At 32.1% G+C, this 22,803-nt stretch overlaps 1 protein-coding gene across 1 annotated transcript in view; it reads left to right on the top strand.

Moving 5' to 3' along the window:
• LOC129231492 (atrial natriuretic peptide-converting enzyme-like) overlaps window positions 1-22,803 on the top strand; it is a 192,342-nt gene that overhangs the window by 143,845 nt on the left and 25,694 nt on the right. Inside the window, exons 8-10 of the mRNA XM_054865820.1 lie at window positions 14,509-14,601; window positions 16,908-17,018; window positions 19,716-19,911. Coding sequence (XP_054721795.1) covers window positions 14,509-14,601; window positions 16,908-17,018; window positions 19,716-19,911 — 400 coding nt within the window. The remainder of the gene's footprint in view (window positions 1-14,508; window positions 14,602-16,907; window positions 17,019-19,715; window positions 19,912-22,803) is intronic.

Below are 22,803 nucleotides of genomic sequence, written 5' to 3'. Positions count from 1 at the left end.
TGAGATCAGGCTCTTTTACACAAACTTTTGGACAGTGTTGAACTAATATCTCATGAAATGTTCACCGCTTCCCGAGAACTTGGTGAAGGTACTAATTTACTTTTTGCGTGTCGACTGCTATTTAGTTTATCTTTAGCCTCCACTTTGTAGTGGAGGCAAGTCAATCAGAAAATTTGGTTTCATACAGCCATGTTAAACATCGCATACAGTAATCAGAATACAACCGCATTAATGAAACAGCTACGGGCTTATTTTTGCTTTTTTTACATACCAATGCTTATTGCATATCCAGCAGGACTATTTGCTAAACAGTGAAAAAATAAAAAGAACAAAAGTGACAAAACAATGTGCCGTTCGGAATGTTAATGAAAATTTGCGTTAAGCAGACAGTCAGTTGAAGATATTTTACGGACGCGCATGAAAGAAGTGCATAGCATAGAGTCATTTTCAAAACTTTCAAGATGTCTAAGAAAATTGAATTTCGGGACTCGAAATGTTATAAGATTTCTTGCAGATAGACTTTTAATCATCTAAATTCTTCATCATCGAAATTAATGATTAAAGTTCACGCCCCCCCCCCTCATTGCAGTCGTATGTTAGCAAATATGATTTACCCCTCCCTCCCGCTTTCCGCAGACTCTCACAACTCAATTCAAAAATAGATTCCACTATAGTAATATTTCTGCAATTTAATCTTCAAATAGCAATACTATAATGCATAAAGTTACACTAAACTCTTAGCTATTTAGTTTTCAATTTTGCGCCTGATTTTAATTACGTTAAAAATGTTTAAGAACATTGCATGCCGAACTTTAAAATTTCAACAAGATATCATTAATACAGTAACAATACCTTCTTAAAAGTAGAAACTTAAATGAAATGTTTTATGATATATTTCATTATAAAATGTGTAGGAGTATTTATATTTCTTCTTTAGCAAAAATTGACAGCTACATTTTGAACAAAAGAATTTTCAATCAATCCCATTCGATTTATTCTTTGACTAAAACTTCAGAGCACGGTTGTTTTTTCAGTTATAAGTTTTTAATTTCCCGTTCAACTCAGTAATACAATACTAAAATATACGAAACAAACATTCGGTACAAATGGATAAAATGAAAAATGTTTACGCGTAGTAACTTCTATCAAACACGTCATGAAAATCAACGAACTGAAAAATCACGGTTAATATAGTTTATTAAACAAATACTGACTTAAAATTTTAAATAAAAATAAACGGAAGATAATGGAGGTGTAAAATTGCTAAACAGCAAACCTCTATTGTAGTAGAAACAACAGATAGAAAATTATTATGGAAGTTGCGAAAACAGACGCAGTAAAATTATTCACATAAAATTAACAATAAAGAAATACATTTGTTAGAGATATTGCTTTCCCTTTTCCCTTAAAAAAAAACGTTATTTTCAAATGATTTCATTGTTACATTCTTACTACTTACTATCAGCTTTACTTTTAGTGAATCACGTAGACATGTATTACAGGAGTAATATTTCGTCAATTATTAGGCATTATATTTGTCTTTCCAACACAAAAAAGTACACCAATACCGAAAATGCTCGCTTTTGGAATTTTCAGAAAAAATCTGCAAAGACCTGTGACTTTCTTCATTGTCACGTGACATGCCTTCGCATTTTTATTGGTGAACAACAGTTATTAAATTGCATTACAAAAACATGTCTTGCCAAAAATGGGAATTCTAACGCCCGTGTCGTTGGACGACATGACGGACTGTATGGCAACAATAAAATTCAACTATGTTTCATGTTGGCGCTTGGGAAGCAACATTGTGCCATCTCTATCCGATTCTGGTCGATAACAAGTAATTTTCTGCAGAAGAGAAATGGTTATTGCATGTATGATTTCAAAAAAGAATGCATACAACCATTGGTTTTTCAAGTTGAAAATCAAGGATATCTGGAATGTAGGAAGCACATACTATGTTAAATGAAAAAATATATTTAAAAAAGCAGATTTCCTGGGCAATGTATTACTCATTATTTTTTTTTAAATATATTTATTCACTCTTACTTTACTTTTTGTTTTAGAAACTTTTGAACAAATTAAGAGCAACAAATTGTCTGTGCTCTGAATTGTTGGGGTCAGAAAGTGGGAATAGAAAAATCTTGTGCTGTTTTCTTTAGAAATTTTAGAAAAACTACGGAAATATATGTTGATTGACTTGTCAGCTAATTGTAAGTCAAAGATACACGAGTTTTTTATTATTTTTTTTAAATTCATATTAATCCAAAGAAAAATAACATCTTCCTTTAGATTATCCAGACCAGGCAATTAACAAACAAAGGAAATATACGCTACTTATTTTAATTAATAATTAATGAAATTTAAAGAATTTAATTATTAAAGACTTTAAAAATTTTATTAACTTAAATAAAAAAAAATGAGTTTCCTGGAATTTAATTACGTAGGTAATGCAGTAAAAGCAAAGTTTCATATGCAGAACTTATTTCAGAAATTCTAAACAACAGCAGACACAGCATTTAAAGCAATGTTATTTGAAGGGCTAGTTATCGAGATTTCTCCTGCACAGAAACTTTTTACCTTTTATTATCCCCTTAAAAAGATTTGAGATTTTTAGACTAAAGTAATACAATCTCTGCCGCCCAGTTAATACCTTTTCATTGCAATAATCAATAATCTAGCCCTTTTCCGCCATACATTTTCATTAAATTCCTAAAAAGCAAACTTCCTCGCTGTCTTACTGTAATAAATCAGCCCTAAGATTGAACTAAATTTCCAGTAACGAGGAATATATCTCTTTTCCCTCCCTATTAAAACTTTTCCTTTGCTATAAATTTTATCCTGCAAAACTCTCTTTTTTTAACTATTCGACGACAAAGCAGCTAAGAAAAACTTAGAAACTTGGTCATATAGTTTTTTGAAATGCGATTTAGTGCTATGATTTTACGTTTTTATTTCACCAAACGTAGGCTCAAGTTAGAGAAATAAGAAAATAATGGGCATTAAAGTACGTATTTATGGTCTTTTCGTGGCTTTAAATGCCCCTTTTACAGCGCACAGATGCTTAAAACTTTTACTCTCCTTCATTGTTTTTTCTCAATTTACGATTTTATCAGTTTTACCATACGATTGTCGAAACTTAAATAGCATTAACTTCTTGATTTTCCGATTAAATATTTGAAATGAAATTCTTGGTTTTAATCGAGTTCAAGTATATATATATATATATATATATATATATATATATTATATATATATATATATATTATATATAGTATATATATATATATGAAACTTAGACCACATGCACAAAAAATACTGTTCATTTACCTTTTAAAACTTCACAAAAAATTACAAAACAATATGAGGTATACTTATTTTCAGATTTTCTGAGTCACACACGTAACCGCTGCCTTTAAAGTTTTATATAAAAAAAATTTAGAATTGCCCTCATGAAGAAAAAACTCCCACCTAAAAACTCTTGCATATCTTCTGTTAATTCAGTAGAAACTATTAAGAAATATTTTTAAAACATCATATTGGTTTTTATTGTTATCTGCAACAAAATGGTGTCAAAAAGTCATACACGTAACGCTGGAATGACCCTTAAGCTCAGTTCCTTTTGAAATTGAATATAAAATCGTTGTGATTCAGGAAATTTTTACTGACGACCCCTTACCATTCGTCGCCTATAAAAGAATTATAGAAATTCGGCTCATTAGATCGATAATAACTTTTTAAATTTTAAAGATATTGAGGTGGAATTGTTTTATGAGTTGTAGGATATATCTGAGCTTCGTATTATAAACGTTATAAACTGCTATCTTTCGAGCATACTCGGTGAAAAATTAATCGCTTTAAACATTCATATCTCATTAAATTTTCAATATTTTAACTTCAAATTTTTTCATTATGTTTCTCTAATATGCTGTCAACTGTTCTGAAAGTTTAGTAGCGTTTGAAGAAAAACTCTGCGTGATATGAGCCGAAAACCTTCAAAAAAAAACTTGCACGTTTGGAAGAAACGCTTATATCTCCGTGGGTATGAGAGATACTTTCACGAAAATATGGAAATAAATTTTTGGTAGATTTTTAACTGATTTCTGAAATTTAAAGCTTATTACCAGCTATTTAAATGAAAAATGATCAAACACCTTTTTTGTTTCCTCTATTTATTTTGCTCCCCTAAATAAATAGCAGACTTAATTTTAATTGGGAAATGATAGATAGAGTATACTTTTTATGTGAAAAAAATTACAGAGCAGTTGGTCTTTTATTTCTCGAGAAATCCGTAAAAATGTGAATTTTTGAAAGTGTCCCAATACTTTTTTTCATATAGTGTATGTATACCGAAATCTACTTATCTTAAAATGAAAATGTATCTTTTACAAATGTTAAAAGCTACCTACACTGCAAAAAATAAACTGTTGTTTTTACAGTATAATACTGGCAGCTCACATTCCAAAGAAAAACTGTAAAATTTACAATTCTAAACTGTAAAATTTGCAGTAATATACTGTCTTATAACAGACTTTTACTGTGAAATTTACAGCGATAAACTGTAAAATTAGCAGTAATATACTGTCTTTTAATGAAATGCCCTGTGAAATTAACTATGATTTACTGTAAAATTAGCAGTAATATACTGTTTTTAAATGAAACTGCCCTGTAAAACTTACAGTATCAAACTGTAAAAGTAGCAGTAATATACTATTTTTTAATGAAACTGCCCTGTAAAAGAAACAGTATTAAACTGTAAAAGTAGCAGTAATATACTGTTTTAGGAATGAATTGACCTGTAAATTTAACAGAGATAATATGTAAAATTAACAGTAATATACTGTTTTTTAATGAAATTGCCCTGCAAAATTAACAGTAACAAACTGTAAAGTTAGCAGTAATATGCTGCGAAATCAGTTGTACTGCGCCATAAAAAGCAGTAGTATACGGTTTTATAAATGATTTGTACAGTAAAATTAACAGCAGTAAGCCATAAATTAAGTAGTTATAAATTTTTATGCAAAAGGGTTTTCCCCGCTATCGTTGTCTCTATCCATAACCGAAATCACTGCTTTTGCAGCTGAAGAAAAGTAAAGCAATTGATTCTGTATGTACGTAGTAGAAATAAGCCTACAAACGAAATCTGTGTTCCTTTTCTAAAGTTTTTCAACAACAATAATGTTTTAGGCTATGAAAAGTGACAAGTAAAGAAATATAAAAGCCTTTTACATACAAATAATTAACTGTTGCTAAATATATGTTTTACTGATATTAATTTCATTGTACACAAAATAAATCAATGTCCCATCTCTATATTTTAGCTCTATTGCAAACTTAAAAATTTACAAATAGAAGGAAATTGCAAAATATGATCTGAAGCTTTATTTTAAGAACAATTATAGCCCTTTCATAAAACAAAACTTTTTAATTCATGAAGGTAGTAAAAATGAGAAGGTTTTTTATATGTAACTGAAATACTACATCGTATCTTCACTAAAAGTAATTTTTTTCACTTCCAGCGTTATTGTGTTGCTAAAATGTGCAGCATAACGTGGGAAATGTTTTGCATTGTACCTTTAAGTTTATTTTAACTTTATACATACAATTCTGTGCATTTCTTTTTTTTTTTCTAGTAAAACAGATTATTTTCATGATTTTCTTCTTTTTTAAATGTTATAAAAGACCTATATTTTATTTGAGAAGTACTACTGACAAACTAACTTTATTTCACACCATATGTGCAGTATTCAGCATTTAGACTGCACAGAATGGTTATTATTGTAATTTGATTATTATAGATTAGATAATACTTTATCATATTAACCTTTTAAAGTTTACATGCATGAAAACAATAAATATGTGACGGTTCAAAATTCCAGAGCTACTAAACAACAGTTTTTCACTCGGTATAATAAAATCTGTTACGTTTATGAGTACTTGTATTAAAAGTTAAAAATTTGTTTTACTACTTCAAAAATTATATAACTTTATATTCTGTAATACTGTTTTCATGAGAAAAAACGAAACATTCACACCATTAAAAATTGCTAAATTATTTTATTTCGTATACATTACCTATAAATATAGATTTTTTACAGTGAAATTGCAGAAATTCATTTAAAATCAAATGCTAATTTTTTCAAGGTCAACATTTTTACATCACGAACTTGACTCTTCTTTGTGACATCTTTGCCGACTTAGGCGCCATCAATAGAACTTATATTATGAAAGCATCTGTAAAAATAAAATTTGTTAGAATCTCATAAAACTTGTAGACACCAAAAAACATACATGGAAAAATCAAATTACGTAGGTATAAAAATACGCCCTAAAATGATTAAAATTATGACTCTGAATGATCTCAAATTGCCTTGGGAACATATACCTAAATTGTAACTGAACGGTTTATTTAAGGAACCAGTTAAGAGCTAAATGTGTTGTTTTAAGGAGAAAAAACTTTTTGACAGCAATTTGCAAGCTACGCATTTGTAACAGTGATTATTAATGTCTGATTAAAGTACACTTAATCTGAATACTTTACATAAGAACTTAAAAAAGAAAATAATATTTTTCATTTTATCTTCCATGTAAAGAAATGCACTTATACTGGTTTCTGAAATACAATTTAAAAAAAAAACAATCCTTGTTATTTTCGGTATTTTTGAAGGATTTTGTAATACATATGAGACTGTTGATTAAGAATAATGTTTATTTTTTTTTTCAATCGGCTAACTGAAGTGATCGGGAGAATAACTCCTTCTATTAAGTCAAGAATTCCAAAAAAAAAAGCAGAGGAAAGTTGTCCAAAATGGGAAAGCTAACATCTTGACCTAAAAAAAAAGTAAATAAATAAAAATGTTTTAATGATGATAAAACTTGAAACTAGTTTCTTCTTGCAATAGGCTCCATATTTTCGGATTGCAATATGTTTACTTCAAAACAACAATTAGGATCAGGCAGAGAATTATTTTTTTAGAAAATGGAGCAAGGTCGACGTTTAGGACGACCAATTGGGAAATATTGGGGTATTCATTTAAAACAATGAATACTGTTTCTAGCCTCTTTTAGTCCCCCCCCCCCCCCCGAGTTGCTATAGTAGCACCTATATTCCTTTCCAACACTCGTTAACAGCTCGGAGCTATGTTCAACTGATACCAGCTTCTAAATATGTAACAAAGTGTGACGTAAAATAATTATTTAGAACGTTGTCTGTACTTAATAAGAAATATTTTACTTAATTTTTTAAAATATTTTTTTTTCATGCATTTTATTCCATAATTGTGTTATTATATTGCTAAAGTTTAATTTTTTGGAGCTTTTTTCTTAAGTACTAAGAAATCGCATAAAAGAGTCATTTGAGTTGAAATAAAATAATACCGGAAGAACATTCTATCTTATATATGTCTGAATATTTAAGCATAACTTAAGATGTTTCATTTATATTCTATGGCTTTCAGAATGGGGACGACTCCCCGCGCCCCGACCCCCGTTTTGAACAGCTATCGATGTCTCCATTTAAGCCACCAGCGACTTTTTTTTTTAAGTGGCACTTCTTTTGAGAGGATTTAGACAATTTATCTTTAAGTTTTTCAGAATTTACCTGAAATCTTGAAGAAACAATTATATATTCCCAAAATCAAGATGGCTTAGTTAAAGTCAACTCAGTAAAAAATGAGAATCGGTCAGAAAAGTTGAAAGTTTTTAACAAAAGAATAAATCGTCAAACATATCAAAAGATTGAGTAAATCTGGTAGTGCTAGTTCTAATCATTAAGAAATTGAAAGTCCACATTTGGCCCGCCGTCCTTGTTGTAAACATTTCTACCCTTCTTGAAAATGCTAGCCAGAAGACCGCACCACTTTTAACTGTAGATTTAAACATGTTCACATTTGTAAAATAACTGTTTTTTATTTACATTACAATAAAAATAATCTATAATTTTTGTTTGATAAGTGTCACACAAGTCTGAATATGCGAAGAAAGTTTCATACGCTGTAATACATCGTACTTTTAGCATTCTCTTTTGGTTCCTTCGATTTTAATAACATGTAAAAACAAAGAATCAGTGTTCGAAAATGTACTGGAAAATTTAATAAAAAATAATGAAATAAATGTACGTCTAATTTAGCTCTAGCAACAGAAATTTCTATATTCCGGTGATTCTTGAAGTGATAATATTCAACTACCCGTAAATATAATATTGAATTACAAATTAAAAAAAATTCAGACTTAAATGAATTGTATGACCGATCACATTTCAATCGAAACAAAATAAAATTTAATTTATCTTATTCCAATACATGGTTCTTGATTGTAACATAGAACCTGATAACGGGCCACAAAAATCAGCTTCAGGGGCCCAATATGGCACGCAGACCGTAGGATAGGCTTCAGTGGTTAAGAACGCTCTAAAACTCAAAAGCATTGGTGATTACAAATTACATCCGAAAACACAAAAATATAAATTAAAAAGGTACTTATAAACTTCCGTTGCCGGCATTCATGTCACAAAGTGAATCATGGCAACATCGTTGAGACTAGAGACTTCTTTGAAATTCCATGCGGAACACAACCACGAACTGCCATCATGATGAAATGAGGCAACTCATTATTCCATTTAGTTCTGGTCACAAGTTACGTAGTTCTTTGCATTTGCATACCACTAAACTCAAAGAAATGATATTGCATTAGTGAAAAAATTTAAATGAAGTAAATTCAGGCCGCTAAAATGAAATTTATAGTTTAAATTTTTCCAAAATACCTAACCGCAACCATATTTCCGGGCACAAAATCGAAATGAAATCAACTACACTTGTTTTTCCTCTGTGAGCTGGAGGGACAGGAACAAAATATTCGCCAGCAAATTCCCCCCTTCTTGGCACGCCAGCACACGGAAAAAAGGAAATACTTTAAGACATGAATAAAAAATAAATTATAGGCCATCCGTTTGTGTGCACGAATTATAGTTTGAACATAATGGAATAATTGAAACATTTCAAAAAAAAAAAAAACTCTAGAAAAATATGTCATTGCAATTCAAGCTTTGCAAAAAATTTTCCCTCAAAAAGTTCTTTGAAACAATCAACTAAATTATTTTTTGTTTCTCAACAAATTTTATTCCAAATTCATTTTCATCAATCAAATTCCTTAGGAAATGGTATCCCACATCAATCTGCTTAGTTCTGCAATTTTTTATTGCAGAACCAGAAAAATTGATCGCAACTAGATTGTCAAGGTACAAAGTACTATTAATCAATCTAAAATTCGGAACTCTTTTCATGGCCAATTCATTTAAAATTCTTTTGATTCACATAACTTCCTTAGATTGTTCACTAATTTAACTATACTCCGCTACCATCGTTGACAGTGCTACGCATTTTTGTTTGAATGTACACCATATTATTCGTACCCTATCCAAAAACACTACAAGCGCCCCCTCCCCCCGCCATTGGAATCCGGTCGTCGTGATTCGAGGCGTAATCTGTATCAGAATTACTGATTTATTCAATTTACAGACAAAATTTAGATTTCAGGGATTGACAAACCCTTCAAGTTGTCTCTAAATCTCCTCTTTTAAATCCGCATATAGATACGCATTGTAAACATATGCTTGGAAATGGACCCAATGCAGCTTATACACAAAAAATTAAAAGAAAGCCTCAACCAAAGGAAAGGAAAATACTGCAGAGAACTTTTGCGAAAAGTATCTCCCCCCCCCCCCCATAGCTGGTGGTTACCTAAAATTACCAGTCTGGCCTTGAAGCGCATTAGTTCTGCTCATCTCTTCTGTTGCGTTTTGCCAATCTTCACTTTCAGGCGTTCTCAAACTTTGTTTCAAATTCGAATCAATTACACTTCGGAATCAATATCACTTCGGAAATGTTAGCTTCTAGCTTACTTGAATTCTCCCCCCTGTCTTCATCAGAATCTGATACTTTTCTTGAACTATCATCACAAGTGACATCAAAATATTTTGGGTCATATTCAATGTTATTTTCAGAACAATAAACCTCGGCTTCGCGATTCGGACTTTAGAACCGTCTTGTCAATATATACTTTGCCTTGGTATTTCTTTAACCCATTTAATTCTCATAACATGTTATTTTATGATTTTCAGGATATTCTTCTTCTACTTCAGATTTACTCAGAAGTGAAATAAAACTGTATACCTCTGTTTCCCGTTCCTGTTTTTTTTTTTTCTTTTCTTCTTTTCTTTCCCCACCTAGAATTTATTTTCATTGAATTTAACATTCAGCGCTAAATCTTGTCACTTCGCTATTTTCGGAATCCAAAATGCTATAACCTTTCGTATGAAACACATATCCTACCATGACTCCCTGTTTAGCTTTCATATCCAATTTCTTGATTTTCTGTTTTGGAAGTCCAATATACGAAATACAGCCATAAAACACGGGAGCGTTTAATAGATGGCTTTCTTCCCTCAAAAAGCTCAAAAAAGGTTTTGGTTTTTCCTTTTAAAACCGCTCTAGTCCGTAAGTAGTGGAAGCACATAGCTGCTTCGGCTCAAAACTGCTGAGGCAAACCCGATTCATTTAAAAGTGTCCTAATTCTATTCATTAACGTTGAGTTATAGTGTTCTATGACGCTACTTTGTTAACTGGAGGATTTGTTGGTTTTTTCGATTCTTATGCTTTGGTCGCTAAGGTAAATTTCAAACCCGGAGTTCAGAAATTCCTTTCCGTAATCGGATCTTTCCTGCAAATCTCTCTGTTCACTTTTTAAACCTGACAAAGTATTTGAAAACCTCACTTTTTTGAAAAATCGTCTATTATTGTGAAAATAATCCCCCCCCTCCCCCCTAAAGAACTCAACTGCTAAGGAACCTATCGCGTTTAAATGCAAAAGATCTTACCCGGCTTTGGTTTGAATCTCCGTTACAGGTTTAAACGAAATTCTCCGATTTTTCAATTTTAAACGGATAACAATCTGACATATTTTTACTTTTTATATGCAGTGAAAGACAGTGAAGTACAAAATCACACTTTTCAGTATTTATAATATAGTTTTTTGTCTTCATCATAAACACGTTGATGCCAAACTTTGACTCAAAGGGTTCTTAAAGTTAAAATATAAGGGAACTGACGAGTTCAAGGTTACAAGAGTTTCAAATTCTACTGTAGTTGTCGAGCATCTATTTTTCTAAATGAGCATGCCCTTCAAGGCGAATACAATATGACAAACAATGCATTATAATGTGAATATTCTACTTTAAATTTAAAAGCTATAACTTTGACGAGAACCCAACACCGCCAGATCAGAAATGAAAAGCTGAAAATTTTAAAATATAGCCAGGCACGGCCTGATTTTAAATATGTTGGGAAGGCGTATAATCTCAATTTGTCGAACGGAACTTACATATTTGCAGATTAATAAAATACTGGTGCATGCACACATTAAGTACGCACAATTAAGTACAATATCTAATGAAATTTGGACATTCGAGAATTCAAAAATTGCAATATTACAATTATGTCCCCAAATTTGCCAAATTGGCAAAGTTTTCCCAATATGGCAATTTTGGGGAGGTCATAGAGACTTCCCTTGACCTCCCGTCGAGTGCCTTTGAATATAGTTTCTAAAATCATTTTCATGTTCACAAGTTTCAATGGTACTAGTGCATTTTTCCTAAAGTAAAGCTTTAATTTCCTGCTGACGTAAATATAAAACTTTTAAAACACAAGGGTTTCGTGTTTGTTTCTTAAGAATCTTTTTTTTTTTTTTTTTTTTGAGTGCTTCATTGATGATTTTTTTAATTAATATTATTTTAGCTTTGTTCAATAAGTATGAAAACTGGCTCCAGATTTCAGATAATTTTGGATCGTTCAGACATCAGAGTATTGTATTTCTAGAGTGGCAAATTCTTCAACAAAAAATGTCAGTAAACTTGATACTGTATGCATGTCTCTCGGTTACGTTGTTATTTTATTTATTTACGTTTTATTCATCGAATTATGTACAGGATATAAAAGTTACTTACGCTATAACGTAAAGTTTATCAATAAAATGGTTAAATGCAAACTGTTAAAGAATTTAAAACTGAACATACGAAAGAAAAAAAAACAGAAGAAAGAAGTCAATCGCGATTGGCTAAAAATTTACTAGTAAACGTAAGAATTTAAATTCTAAGTACTCACATCCTATATAACACAAAATATAATCGTAAACGAAGTCTAATGTTCTAATAACTTTAAATACGATAAAGAAAGGAATTGATTTATTTTTAAATCAAATTTGTGTTTCAGAAAATGTTTTAAAACTATCATACGTGCAATAAAATATTCAGAATCACAACAACTACTCGGATTTTTGCTATACAGCAATCGCTACAACTTAGCAACTAAAAAAAATTGCAAAGTCAACATCAACGAATATTGGAATACAAATTATGATTTCAAAATAAACACTGTTATTTTACATACATTATCGATGTTAAAGAAAACAACATTTTGAGGAAAACGGAATGAATAATATAACTAGCACTTACCTTTGACTTGGAATACAGCTGAGCAGTCCTGCCTCAGCACACCCGAAAAATAACTAACATGGCTGTCGATACCTTGAATTCATTAGTTTCTCTTCCCGTATGAAAAGAAACACCTTTTGCGCATCGTTTTGCGCAATCTTAAACAGTTTTACAGTTTTTCTCTGTTATTTAGCAGAGCAGTATTAAACTGTAAGAAAAAAACAGTATATTACTATAAAAACAACAATTATTTTTTGCAGCATACGTAAGTTGCTGCATGCTTAAGTATCTTTGAATTAGTGTCATTAAATGAATTATTTAGTCTTTTCATCGAAATTCTTTAAAAAATAATTAAAAAACAGTTAAGTAATTAATTTTTATATTTACTTATTTCTTAACAATTGGTTAAAACCAAAACCTACAACCGCGTGCTAATTGTGTACTAATAATGTAAAAAAAATGTTTGGTAGTATTGTACAATTTTATTTATGATTAAATTAGATGTAATTCTTTTAAAGAAATAATACCTGCATTTCCTAAAGGAAATTCAAAGCAAAAAATAAATTTTGAGCCGAAAGAATTAAGATTGACAAAAGGAAAATGCCTCAGAAATACAACAATGGGATAGTTTATTATAAATCAAAGTTTGACCAAAAGCCCATTCTACTACTACTGAAAAATATGTTTTAATATCAGGACGCAAGAAAAATATGGATTGGATTTGAAAGGAGTTTTACGTTATTGATCGGAAAATGTTTGAGCCCCGCCCAAAACTTGTATTCACAAAACGAGGGAAACTCGATTTTCTCCACAACAGGTTTGCGAAGAACACAAAAGTTTTGTTCAAGTGCATCAACTTTTTTATAAATCTGGATACCACTCTATCTCGTGCTTCCTCTCCGGTTATGGCACTCAGTTACCCACAATTCTTTCGATAAATCGTGGAAAACTTCCGGAAAAAGCTCCCGCTACATGACAACTTGCGTGCAGCTGAATTCCATTCCCTCTTCCCTCCAATTTTCAAGCATTTGTCAAACTCGGTCGTGTGTAATCCTTTGAAAAGATGAGAATTCCAGAAACATATGTTGCACGAATTCATCAGTGAAGATGCGATGAATGTGGTATTATTTTCAACGTATAGCTGTCCTTCAATTTGCAAAATATAAAGAAAAATCTTGTTCGGGGATAAATTGGAATTTCAAGAATGAATTCTTGATAAGGAAACTTGAAATGAAACCTGTTTTTTAAAATATCTACATGATAAATGAGCGGTAGCAAATGTTATTGCTAAAGCGAAGGTTTGGGTTAAAGAGAAAGTGAATAAGTTCAAAACTTTCGAGTGGTCATTCCCAACTAGATTCAAATCAATGAATTTTTGATGTAAAAATTTGCTAAGAAATTATTCTTTTTTTTTTCCTACATCATAAATAACAGTTGTATGTTTCATTGATGAAACGAAGTTTTGGTTAAAAATAAAGTGAAACATTTTAGACCTTCATCACGAAACATTCATCATCAAGTTTATTGTTTTAGATTTACTCTGTGCTGCAAAATCTTACAATTTGCATTGGAATAAATAAAGTAATAAATTGGAATATGTGTTCCTTTTGATATGGAAATGTGTAATGAAGCTTTTTTTAAATCTACATGATAAATGAACAGTTACAGATTTCTTTGGTGAGACGAAGGTTTTGGTCAGTGAGAAAATGAGTACGGGGCGTTGAAAAATGTTAAATAGAAATTTCAAAAATGTTGAGCACGAAATATTGTCAAATTAATGAATTCTTGATGTGGAAGCTTGTAATGAAACCTGTTTTTGAAGAATCGGCATGACAAATGAACTATTGCAGGTACTATTGTTAAAACGAAACGTTTGGTTATTACTTTTGAGTTGATACTGAGTCCGAAAAATCTCTTGCTAACGGCATGTTAAACTTAGTTATGTCGTGCTCCGGCACTGTTCATTCGTTACGCACAAGTTATAGAAAAAATGCTTTAAAAATGTTTTTTTCCCTTTGTTCTAGGTTGTTCAAATGAATTGAAAGCTCGAGGTATGTCAGACAGAATTTGTGATGGCATTGTAGACTGTAAAGACTCTTCCGATGAAATAGATTGTGGTAAGTGTTTGCAATACAGTTTTCATTTCAATGCTGAAAACAATTTTGTGTTATCTCACATTCTGCGATGCCTAAATTTAGCAGTCTAAACGATATATTTTTAAGTAAAATTTTCCTGCAAGGTATAAACAATATATTTTTAAACAAAATTTTCCAGAAAGCTGTAAACAATGCTATTTTATGATAAAACACTGCTGTTTTAAAGCGTTCTTTCTCCTTTGGTATGGAAAAAATGTGTTAAAAGGAAAATTGTGTCAACTTTAAACATAAGTGTTATCAAAGATTTACAACACTACAGTATTAACAACAGATTTTTTACATAAAATATTTCTCCCATTGCATATTACCGTTTAGACTTGTCGTTATTACGACCATCTCGACACAGCAATGCATGGCAAATTTCGGTTATCAGCAGTTGGAATAACGCCAAAGATCTAACTGGGTACCAGCTCAAAAAGGAGCATCCCTTGCTGTTGCGTCTCATTTCTCCTACGTCAAAGAAAGTGTTAAAATTGCTGAAGCATGTGACTCAACCCATTCTCATTAGCAAAAATGTTGATAAGGGAAATAATTTAGGAATTAATTGTTAAGCGGCGATAGTGATTTCGCTGCATTTGAGGAAAGTTATTTTCATTTGCAATATTCAACGTTTAAAACTGCAAAAATGTTTCCTGGTTTCAGGAATTTATGTTTTCAGAAATTCAAAATTTTTGAGAATATAAGAATCATGCAAAGCATCATAGATCAATAATTAGACAAACCGAAATCATTGCTTCTGTTCTGTCACAAAAAATATATGGACCCAGACCCAGAACAAGTTAAGCTACAACCGAGAAACTCAGTAGAAATGTAGTCTGGTAACAGATATGCATAGGATTTAAATTTCATCACCAGTACGACAAGTTTTGGCGCGCTATGCGAAACTAAGGAAGATTGAAAGCGACATTGCTCGTACAGTAGGGTTATTGAAACGAAATTCTCGACTTCTATAGACACAATTGTAACTAGGACGACCTTTGAGAGGTAACCGATGGCAATACAATCAGCTGTTGAACTTTGAGAAGTGGCGTACAATAGGTCTCGGAGTGGCAGGTTGCTTGCATTAACATATCAGCCCTCCACCTCGGTCGGAATGATATGGTAATAGCTTGTTGTTGGTTACAATATATCAAGCAAAGGGTAGTCCACCGTTGCAAAGGGTTAGGGCGTCCCTGGAACCCAAATGAAAACGAGAATTGCACAATCGTGAGAGCGGCCACTTCGGACCAACAACGTCACTAACATCGGTCCGACGCCATTTAACATCTTCCAGGCACAGGGTGGTATTAAAAAAAAAAAAACATTCGCAGGCGATTGGAAGACGCTGGTATCGCAAGCAGGCGTCCGTTATGATGCCTACCGCTGACCCCAAATCATTAGTAGCGTCGACTGAAATTTTCGTTTCACTTGTTAAGCTAGATTGTGACTGACAGTAGGCGTGTGATATTCAACAACGAATCCCGATTTAGTATCAGTGCTCATGACCTACTCACATGCCTTTAAAGGCGGCCAAGCCAGAGGTCTGATCGGCATTTGTATGTGTATATATTGATTATACGATAGGTGAAAACGTGGGTAAGAAATGTGGAGTCACACGAAGACTTCTAGTCGTCCTTCTAGGATCTAGAGCCGCTCTCAGTTACTTGAACGACATTTTTGCTCCAGCTGTACTTCCTATGGTATTAAATCCATCAAGTGTCATTTATCAACAAGATAACGCTCGTCCACATAGTATACGATTCTCCTAATAATATCTTTGAGGAAATAAATTGCTCCCATGACCTTCTGGATCACGGGGCCTCTCGCCAATAGAACCCTTTGGGTCATGCTTGGGAGGCAACTGCTTCCATTCCTGAATACTAGCTAATTAGCTGCCCAACTGCAAGGATTATGGCATGATCCTCCGCAGGGATCATAAGTGACCTACTTTATTTCATGCCACGCCATGTTTTCACGTGTCTAGCAGCCAGAGGAGGTTGTACCAATATCGTTGGTTGTACTACTGACGGTTTTATAACCTTTGTCGCGTCATAACTTCTTAATGAAACAATCTTTTGTTCTCAATCTGTAACCATTTGCTTTTCTCCTCATAGACCACATACATGTTAACTTTCGTTACGATAGCTAGATTTCTTCTGGATGCATATATTTTTTGCGACAGAGTGTATACTATATATACATGCATATGTATAATATATGGCTCATTAAGTGTAGATAGATAATATATGTTTTCTTAAATTAAAATTATCTTTTGTTCCTCTCATTAGATTACTGTAAGCCAGGTCAGTTTATTTGTGGCGACCGACAATGCGTGGATAAAGATCGAAGATGTGATCTTCGAGAAGACTGTCTGAATGGTATCGACGAGAGAAACTGCAGTAAGTATTACACCAATTATTTTATATAAAGTAAATGACTTGACTAAAATTTGCAGAAAAAGGAAAGTGAAATTCAATTTCTATACAGTTCGGTAATTTGCAAACAAAATTACACTGGTAAACAAAGGTTTTGTTACATGAAACATGTATAGTGTTCCTAGTGTAGTTTTTGACACTGATTTTAAATTTCTACTTAGATTTTTTTCATCACCCCCAGTTTTTGTGTCATCATAGGTTTTAAGTTATTTATTTTTCTCATGTTTTCCTATAATACGTAATGATAAAAATTAATAGGCTGGTAAACAAAGACTTTATTAAATGAAACATTTATGGTTTTTCTAAGGTAACGTTTGACGCTGATTTCAAATATTTAATCAGAATGTTCCCATCATCCTCAGTTTTTGTGTAATCATTGATTTTAATTGATTTATTTTTCCTATATCCGATGTTTTCCTATATCACGTAATGATAAAAACTCATAATTAGCAACTAAAATTTTGTCATAAAGACAAGAAATGGGGAGATAGATAGTCAGGTTTGCTGGTACTGCAGTGGTGACTATACTATTGCATGATTGCCTTGGGTTTCACTAACATATTCAATCGAAATGAATGAAACATATAGAGATTGCCGTTTTTAGATAAAATTTAGCACAACACATATCATGGGATAGTTATTTCTTGCCTGAAATTTAATTAAACAAATTTTATTAACTGCAAAATATGATTTATATAATGCTGTTTTCTCCTATGCGAACCGGATAGCAATGGCAAGAAGAATTAAGAAAAAAAAGATTGGACCTGCTATACTACTGGCCTTTCATATTAAATTAGTTCTTTTTAAAAACTTTGTTAACACTTTGTAACACTAGTGCTGAATTTGAATGCTTAAAACCAGAATTTCTACGTATTATTAAAGTACAGCTTAAAAATCGCATCTTTGGAAAGGCTCACATTCTCTAAGTGAATAAATTCTTGATGATTAATGCTAGAACTTCAGAGGGATGTTCCTGATGCCAAATACAGAAAGAAAAAACAATAACTAAGTTTGTGATCATTATTTTCGTGTTAGTTATGCATGTGAATTTGCGCATTTTTTTCAAACTTCTGTCTAGTGTTACAAAAAATCTTTGGTTGATGGAGAAAAACTGTTTGAATATTTGAATTTTGCGCATCCTTTTACATTAAGATCAGGTATTTTTCTCCGTGTAACATAAAAAAGTTTTTTTTTTTTGTAGACTAGTGTTATTAAACAGAAATTTTATAAACGAAGCTAAAAGATACTGTTTTTACACTTCAGTCTCAGAAATGTCTTTTATATTGAAATGCAATTTTCATCATGATTGGATTTAAAACCATAGTTCTACTAAACCTATTCTCTAAAACATATATTTAAGAATGTGAGATGATATTCTGGCACGTTCTGAACAAGCTATTGTCAATAATTTAGAAATCCTCGTTAGTTCTTTATTGTTTCTTTAATTTTTTGAGTCCATTAATGCGTATATTTTATCAGGGCGCGAAGAATGAAGTACTAAATTTAGTCAGGTAGTTACCACTCGACTATTTTAACACGGTGCAAAACGAAGCTCTAAATGCAGATCCTTTTTTAAAAGAAAAATCTGTTAAATAAAGTCAACCGTTTGAAATTTTTTTTTCTATTTTGCTACTTAACAGGGGCATAGTATTTTATGTATATCATACATTTTCTTCTACTCGGCATTTCTTTAAAAAAAATTATTTTCTGAAAATAATTTGATCAATTTAAAAGACATTCAAAAATGCCACAAAAGAAGAGTTGAAACTTCTTGAGTAAAATATCTCGAGATTTTAAAGCAATTTTTAGCAAAAAGTACAAGTTTTGCTACTCTGCTTAAGATGATTCTGAAATAAAAGGGTACCTGTATCAAATATTTAAAAAAAATCCTTAAGTAGTTGGTTACAAGAAATAAGTAGTATCTCTAATGGAGAAAAGGTTTCTCCCTTTAAGGAAAACATTCCAAACCAAGAATTAAATTTTTTGACAGTGTATAATTGAAATGATATGTGCCATCATATTTACTAGACATTTTAATTAAGTTTCGAAACAGCTGGTAATTTGAAAATCTTGCTCACGTATTGTTTAATACTGAATATTTAAAGCGTGTATATTCAAATTTTATGCGACTCTAATTGCCTTTAACTATCTTATTTAATATGATCGACTCGAATGTCAGTTAATATATTTTCTGTTAGCAGTTAAACTAGATGATTTTTTTTTTCTTTTTATACTGGCTCGAGATATTTTGCTCATTTCATGATTATTTCTTTCAAATTAAAGTAACAGTATTGCATTATTGTGTTTTTCCTCTTCAAAATAGAAAATTTCAATTATTAATTTTAGTTTCTTAAATTAAATTTTTGCAGCAAAACACAGTGTTAAACAACCCTTTATAAATTTAAAACGCAGTTGAAGGATTTTTCCGATTGTAAATTAAATGCAGTAAATCCTAAAAGTATTTAAAATTACTAATAAACTTCTTCAAATTTGATTTAATATTTTCATTAACTAAAAGTTATGAAAAATATTGATTCTTTACAAGGGCAATGTTACTGAGATATTAACTTTACAATAGCAAAAAGCAATATTTTACAAGTGACATAGTTTTTTATTTCTATATAATTACTTTGACACTGATTTTCTCATATCTAATTTTAGTGTCCATTAGTCCCAGTGATTGGGGATCCAAGGAAAGTTACTACACTTACAGTAATTCGGGATTCCTTCTTTATTCTGATTCCGGAGAAATCTCCCGGATTTGCTCCGAGAATCTCAATTACAGTCTCCCAGCAACTCGACGTGATATTGTACTCCAGAGCTTGGCTGTATCGACTTGCTCGGCTCTTAACTTCGAGTAAGTAATAACAAATTGGATGATATTTCTTTCAGACAAGGATTGGTAAACATAAATAATCACTCCTGTTTAAGAAATTAGCCGTCACTGTTGTTTCTCTCACAACTGAAAGCGAGTTTCAGTGTTTCTAATCAGATTCTTTATTAGTTTCGTCACTGTTCTCCTTCTTGACTGTTACTTACAGATTCATGATGATTGTATTAAATACGCTCACAGTAGACAAGAGTCAAATAAAGCATTTCCGAGAGTTACTAAAAAAGTTATGATCGGAATGTATCGTAATACATCGTAGCTATAGTGAAATTCGTTCGAGTAGAAAAGAGCAATTTTGTGACTCAAAATGTCAATTCAGACCTCTTTGGATTTTTTTTTTTTTTTTATTCCAAAAAAATAAAACTATGTGAATTCATGATCATCAAGGACATCTGTGCTAAATTCGGCGAAGATCCGATGCAAACTGGATTTGTTTGTGTAACATACGCACATAACTTTATACTTCCAAGTATATAAACATACTGAAAGTTACGAGAAGGCAAAACTGAAAAGATACAGATGAGCACAAGCAGAATATACCAAGTAAATAGTGTGGTAGAAAAACAATTGAAGTGCAAAGAGCAAATCAATAACAGCAATACAAATGTAAATTGAAAACTAAAATTCAATTGATGGAGTTAGTCTAATCAGAAGCCCAATGTTGGTGGCCCAATGCAATTCTGATAGTAGAGACTTAGACATTTTTCTCTTAGTCCGTAGGTTTAATTTTTTGGGTTTTTTTACCCCTAGGATGGAGTTTCCATTGCTGATCAGACAAACTCCATCACTTTAGCTTTAGATTTTAATTTGCATTTGTATCGCTGTTATTAATTTGCTATTTGTACGTTTATTGTTTCTCTATTATACTGTATAGATAGATAGATAGATAAATAGATAGATAGATAGAAAAACAACAGAAACTTCTTTCTTCATTGTACTGGACAGTACTTCTGTGAGCCATCATAGCTCTATAACGTTTACAATACAGAATTGCCACCTCAATAAATTATAATTGAAAAGATAACTCTGTTTCAATAAATCAATATAAATCGCGTCAGATTTTTTTTTCTAGGGAATTGTTTAAATTCAGCCTCGCCATTCGGGATTCGGAGGTCTGGGGTTAGTGGATTGTCTTTCCCCTGTCTTTCAGAAAATTGAGTGAATACAGAACCACATCCGGCCTGAATACACATTTTAACTGACCTGCGGGAAGCTCGCAAAATGTAAAAAGAGCTATCGGAGGTGTATTTGGGGTAACGCTAACTAGACCATCTGAACTGAGATATTATTGAATTGTTGGCCCGTTTCTCATCCAAAAATTACAATCTAGCTCTTGAGTAAAAAAGGTTGGAGACCCCTGCTTTAAAACATTGGGTGAGGTTTTTTTGGGTGTCGATAGAAATTCACATTGAACACATAAATTTTGTCCCCCCTCCCCCCCCCCCCCCCGAATGGAATAACGATCCTGTTTAAACAACCTGGCTCACTCAATTAGATAAATGTTTTACGCATATTTCTAAAAGGAGAGAGCATCAAATTCTAACATATTTGATTACAAAAAAGAAGAAAAAAACTACGGTGTATCGATAAAGACACACGATAGAAGTGAAACTCGTGTATTACAGAAAGCACTAAATTGAGGGAAGGGTTGCATTGCCTGTCAGTGTGACGAACTCGTTGAACCTGTGACTCGTCCTAGAAACCCTCCACAGGACAGGCCGACCTATCCTCCATTTTACTTTCAAGAGCCTTTTAGATCCAGACTTGTTTCAAGTACTTGTAAATCCCCTTTACTATAGTCGCTGGTTGCTATGTCGTAAAAATAACTGATGAAAAGTTGAGCAAAATGCACTTTCAACAAATCTAGCAATGCAACTAATTTCTGAAAATAAATAATACCTCCACGGGAAATATTTCTCGTTAAGAATCCAATTTTCATACTTAAATTGTTTCGAATGTGAACGAATGAAATCTTTTCCTTTTATGAGCTGAAGCAGTCAAACATCAATCAAACTATAAGTCTGAAGCTTACACACCAGTTTTCTTCAACGCGGTTTTGTACACATACTAACATTGCCACACAGCGCAATCTGACCAACCCTCACAGTTTCTCAATCGGCAGAGCGCAAAGCTTTGAATCCATTGGATCCAGGATCGAGACACGGTCAAGACGTTTCAGGCATAATCACTATATGCCTGAAGCGATATTTCAATGAAGAAAATAGATTATAAACAACGAGAACGCTAAACAATACTCAAAATGCGTTGGTATACATTACACTAGTTTCAACGGATCCTCTGTTGATAACCAACAACTGTACTCAGTGATCGCCACTTTGCCTAAAAAGCAGCACTACGCGCAGCCACGGACAACGAGAGACTGAAGCAAGAAGATCGCATGTGCGACTTTTCGTCATACAAAAAGTCACTACGTCGTTACGTCACACCAAATGGTTGGGTTCAGAATTTCAAAGCCTTCCCATAAAACGCTTCACTTTTAAACAAAATTTGTTTTCAAGGCTAGTGCACTCCTTAGTACCAATTTATATTACGAGGAAATACATCTATTCATATTCAAACATCCTTTATCATACTTCTTAGATAATGTAATCTGCAATTTTGTTTCATTCAATAAAGAAAAACTCATGCTTTGTAATGATTTAGTACACCTTTGGCATTTCTTTGAAGAAATGCTATTCTTCCAGTGATACATCAATGAAAGAGCTATATCAGAAATAGTTAAACAACATTTGAGAACAAACTCCAGCACACCAAAGCAAAGAAAAGCATTGCTTTAATTTGATTAGTAAGATCTTTATTGAATTACTGATTATCTCCTTCTTCCGTAAATGCAACCAT

Source organism: Uloborus diversus, chromosome 10, assembly GCF_026930045.1.
Source record: "Uloborus diversus isolate 005 chromosome 10, Udiv.v.3.1, whole genome shotgun sequence".
Classification (NCBI taxonomy): Eukaryota; Metazoa; Arthropoda; class Arachnida; order Araneae; family Uloboridae; genus Uloborus; species Uloborus diversus.
This window is presented reverse-complemented; position numbering and strand designations above follow the sequence as displayed.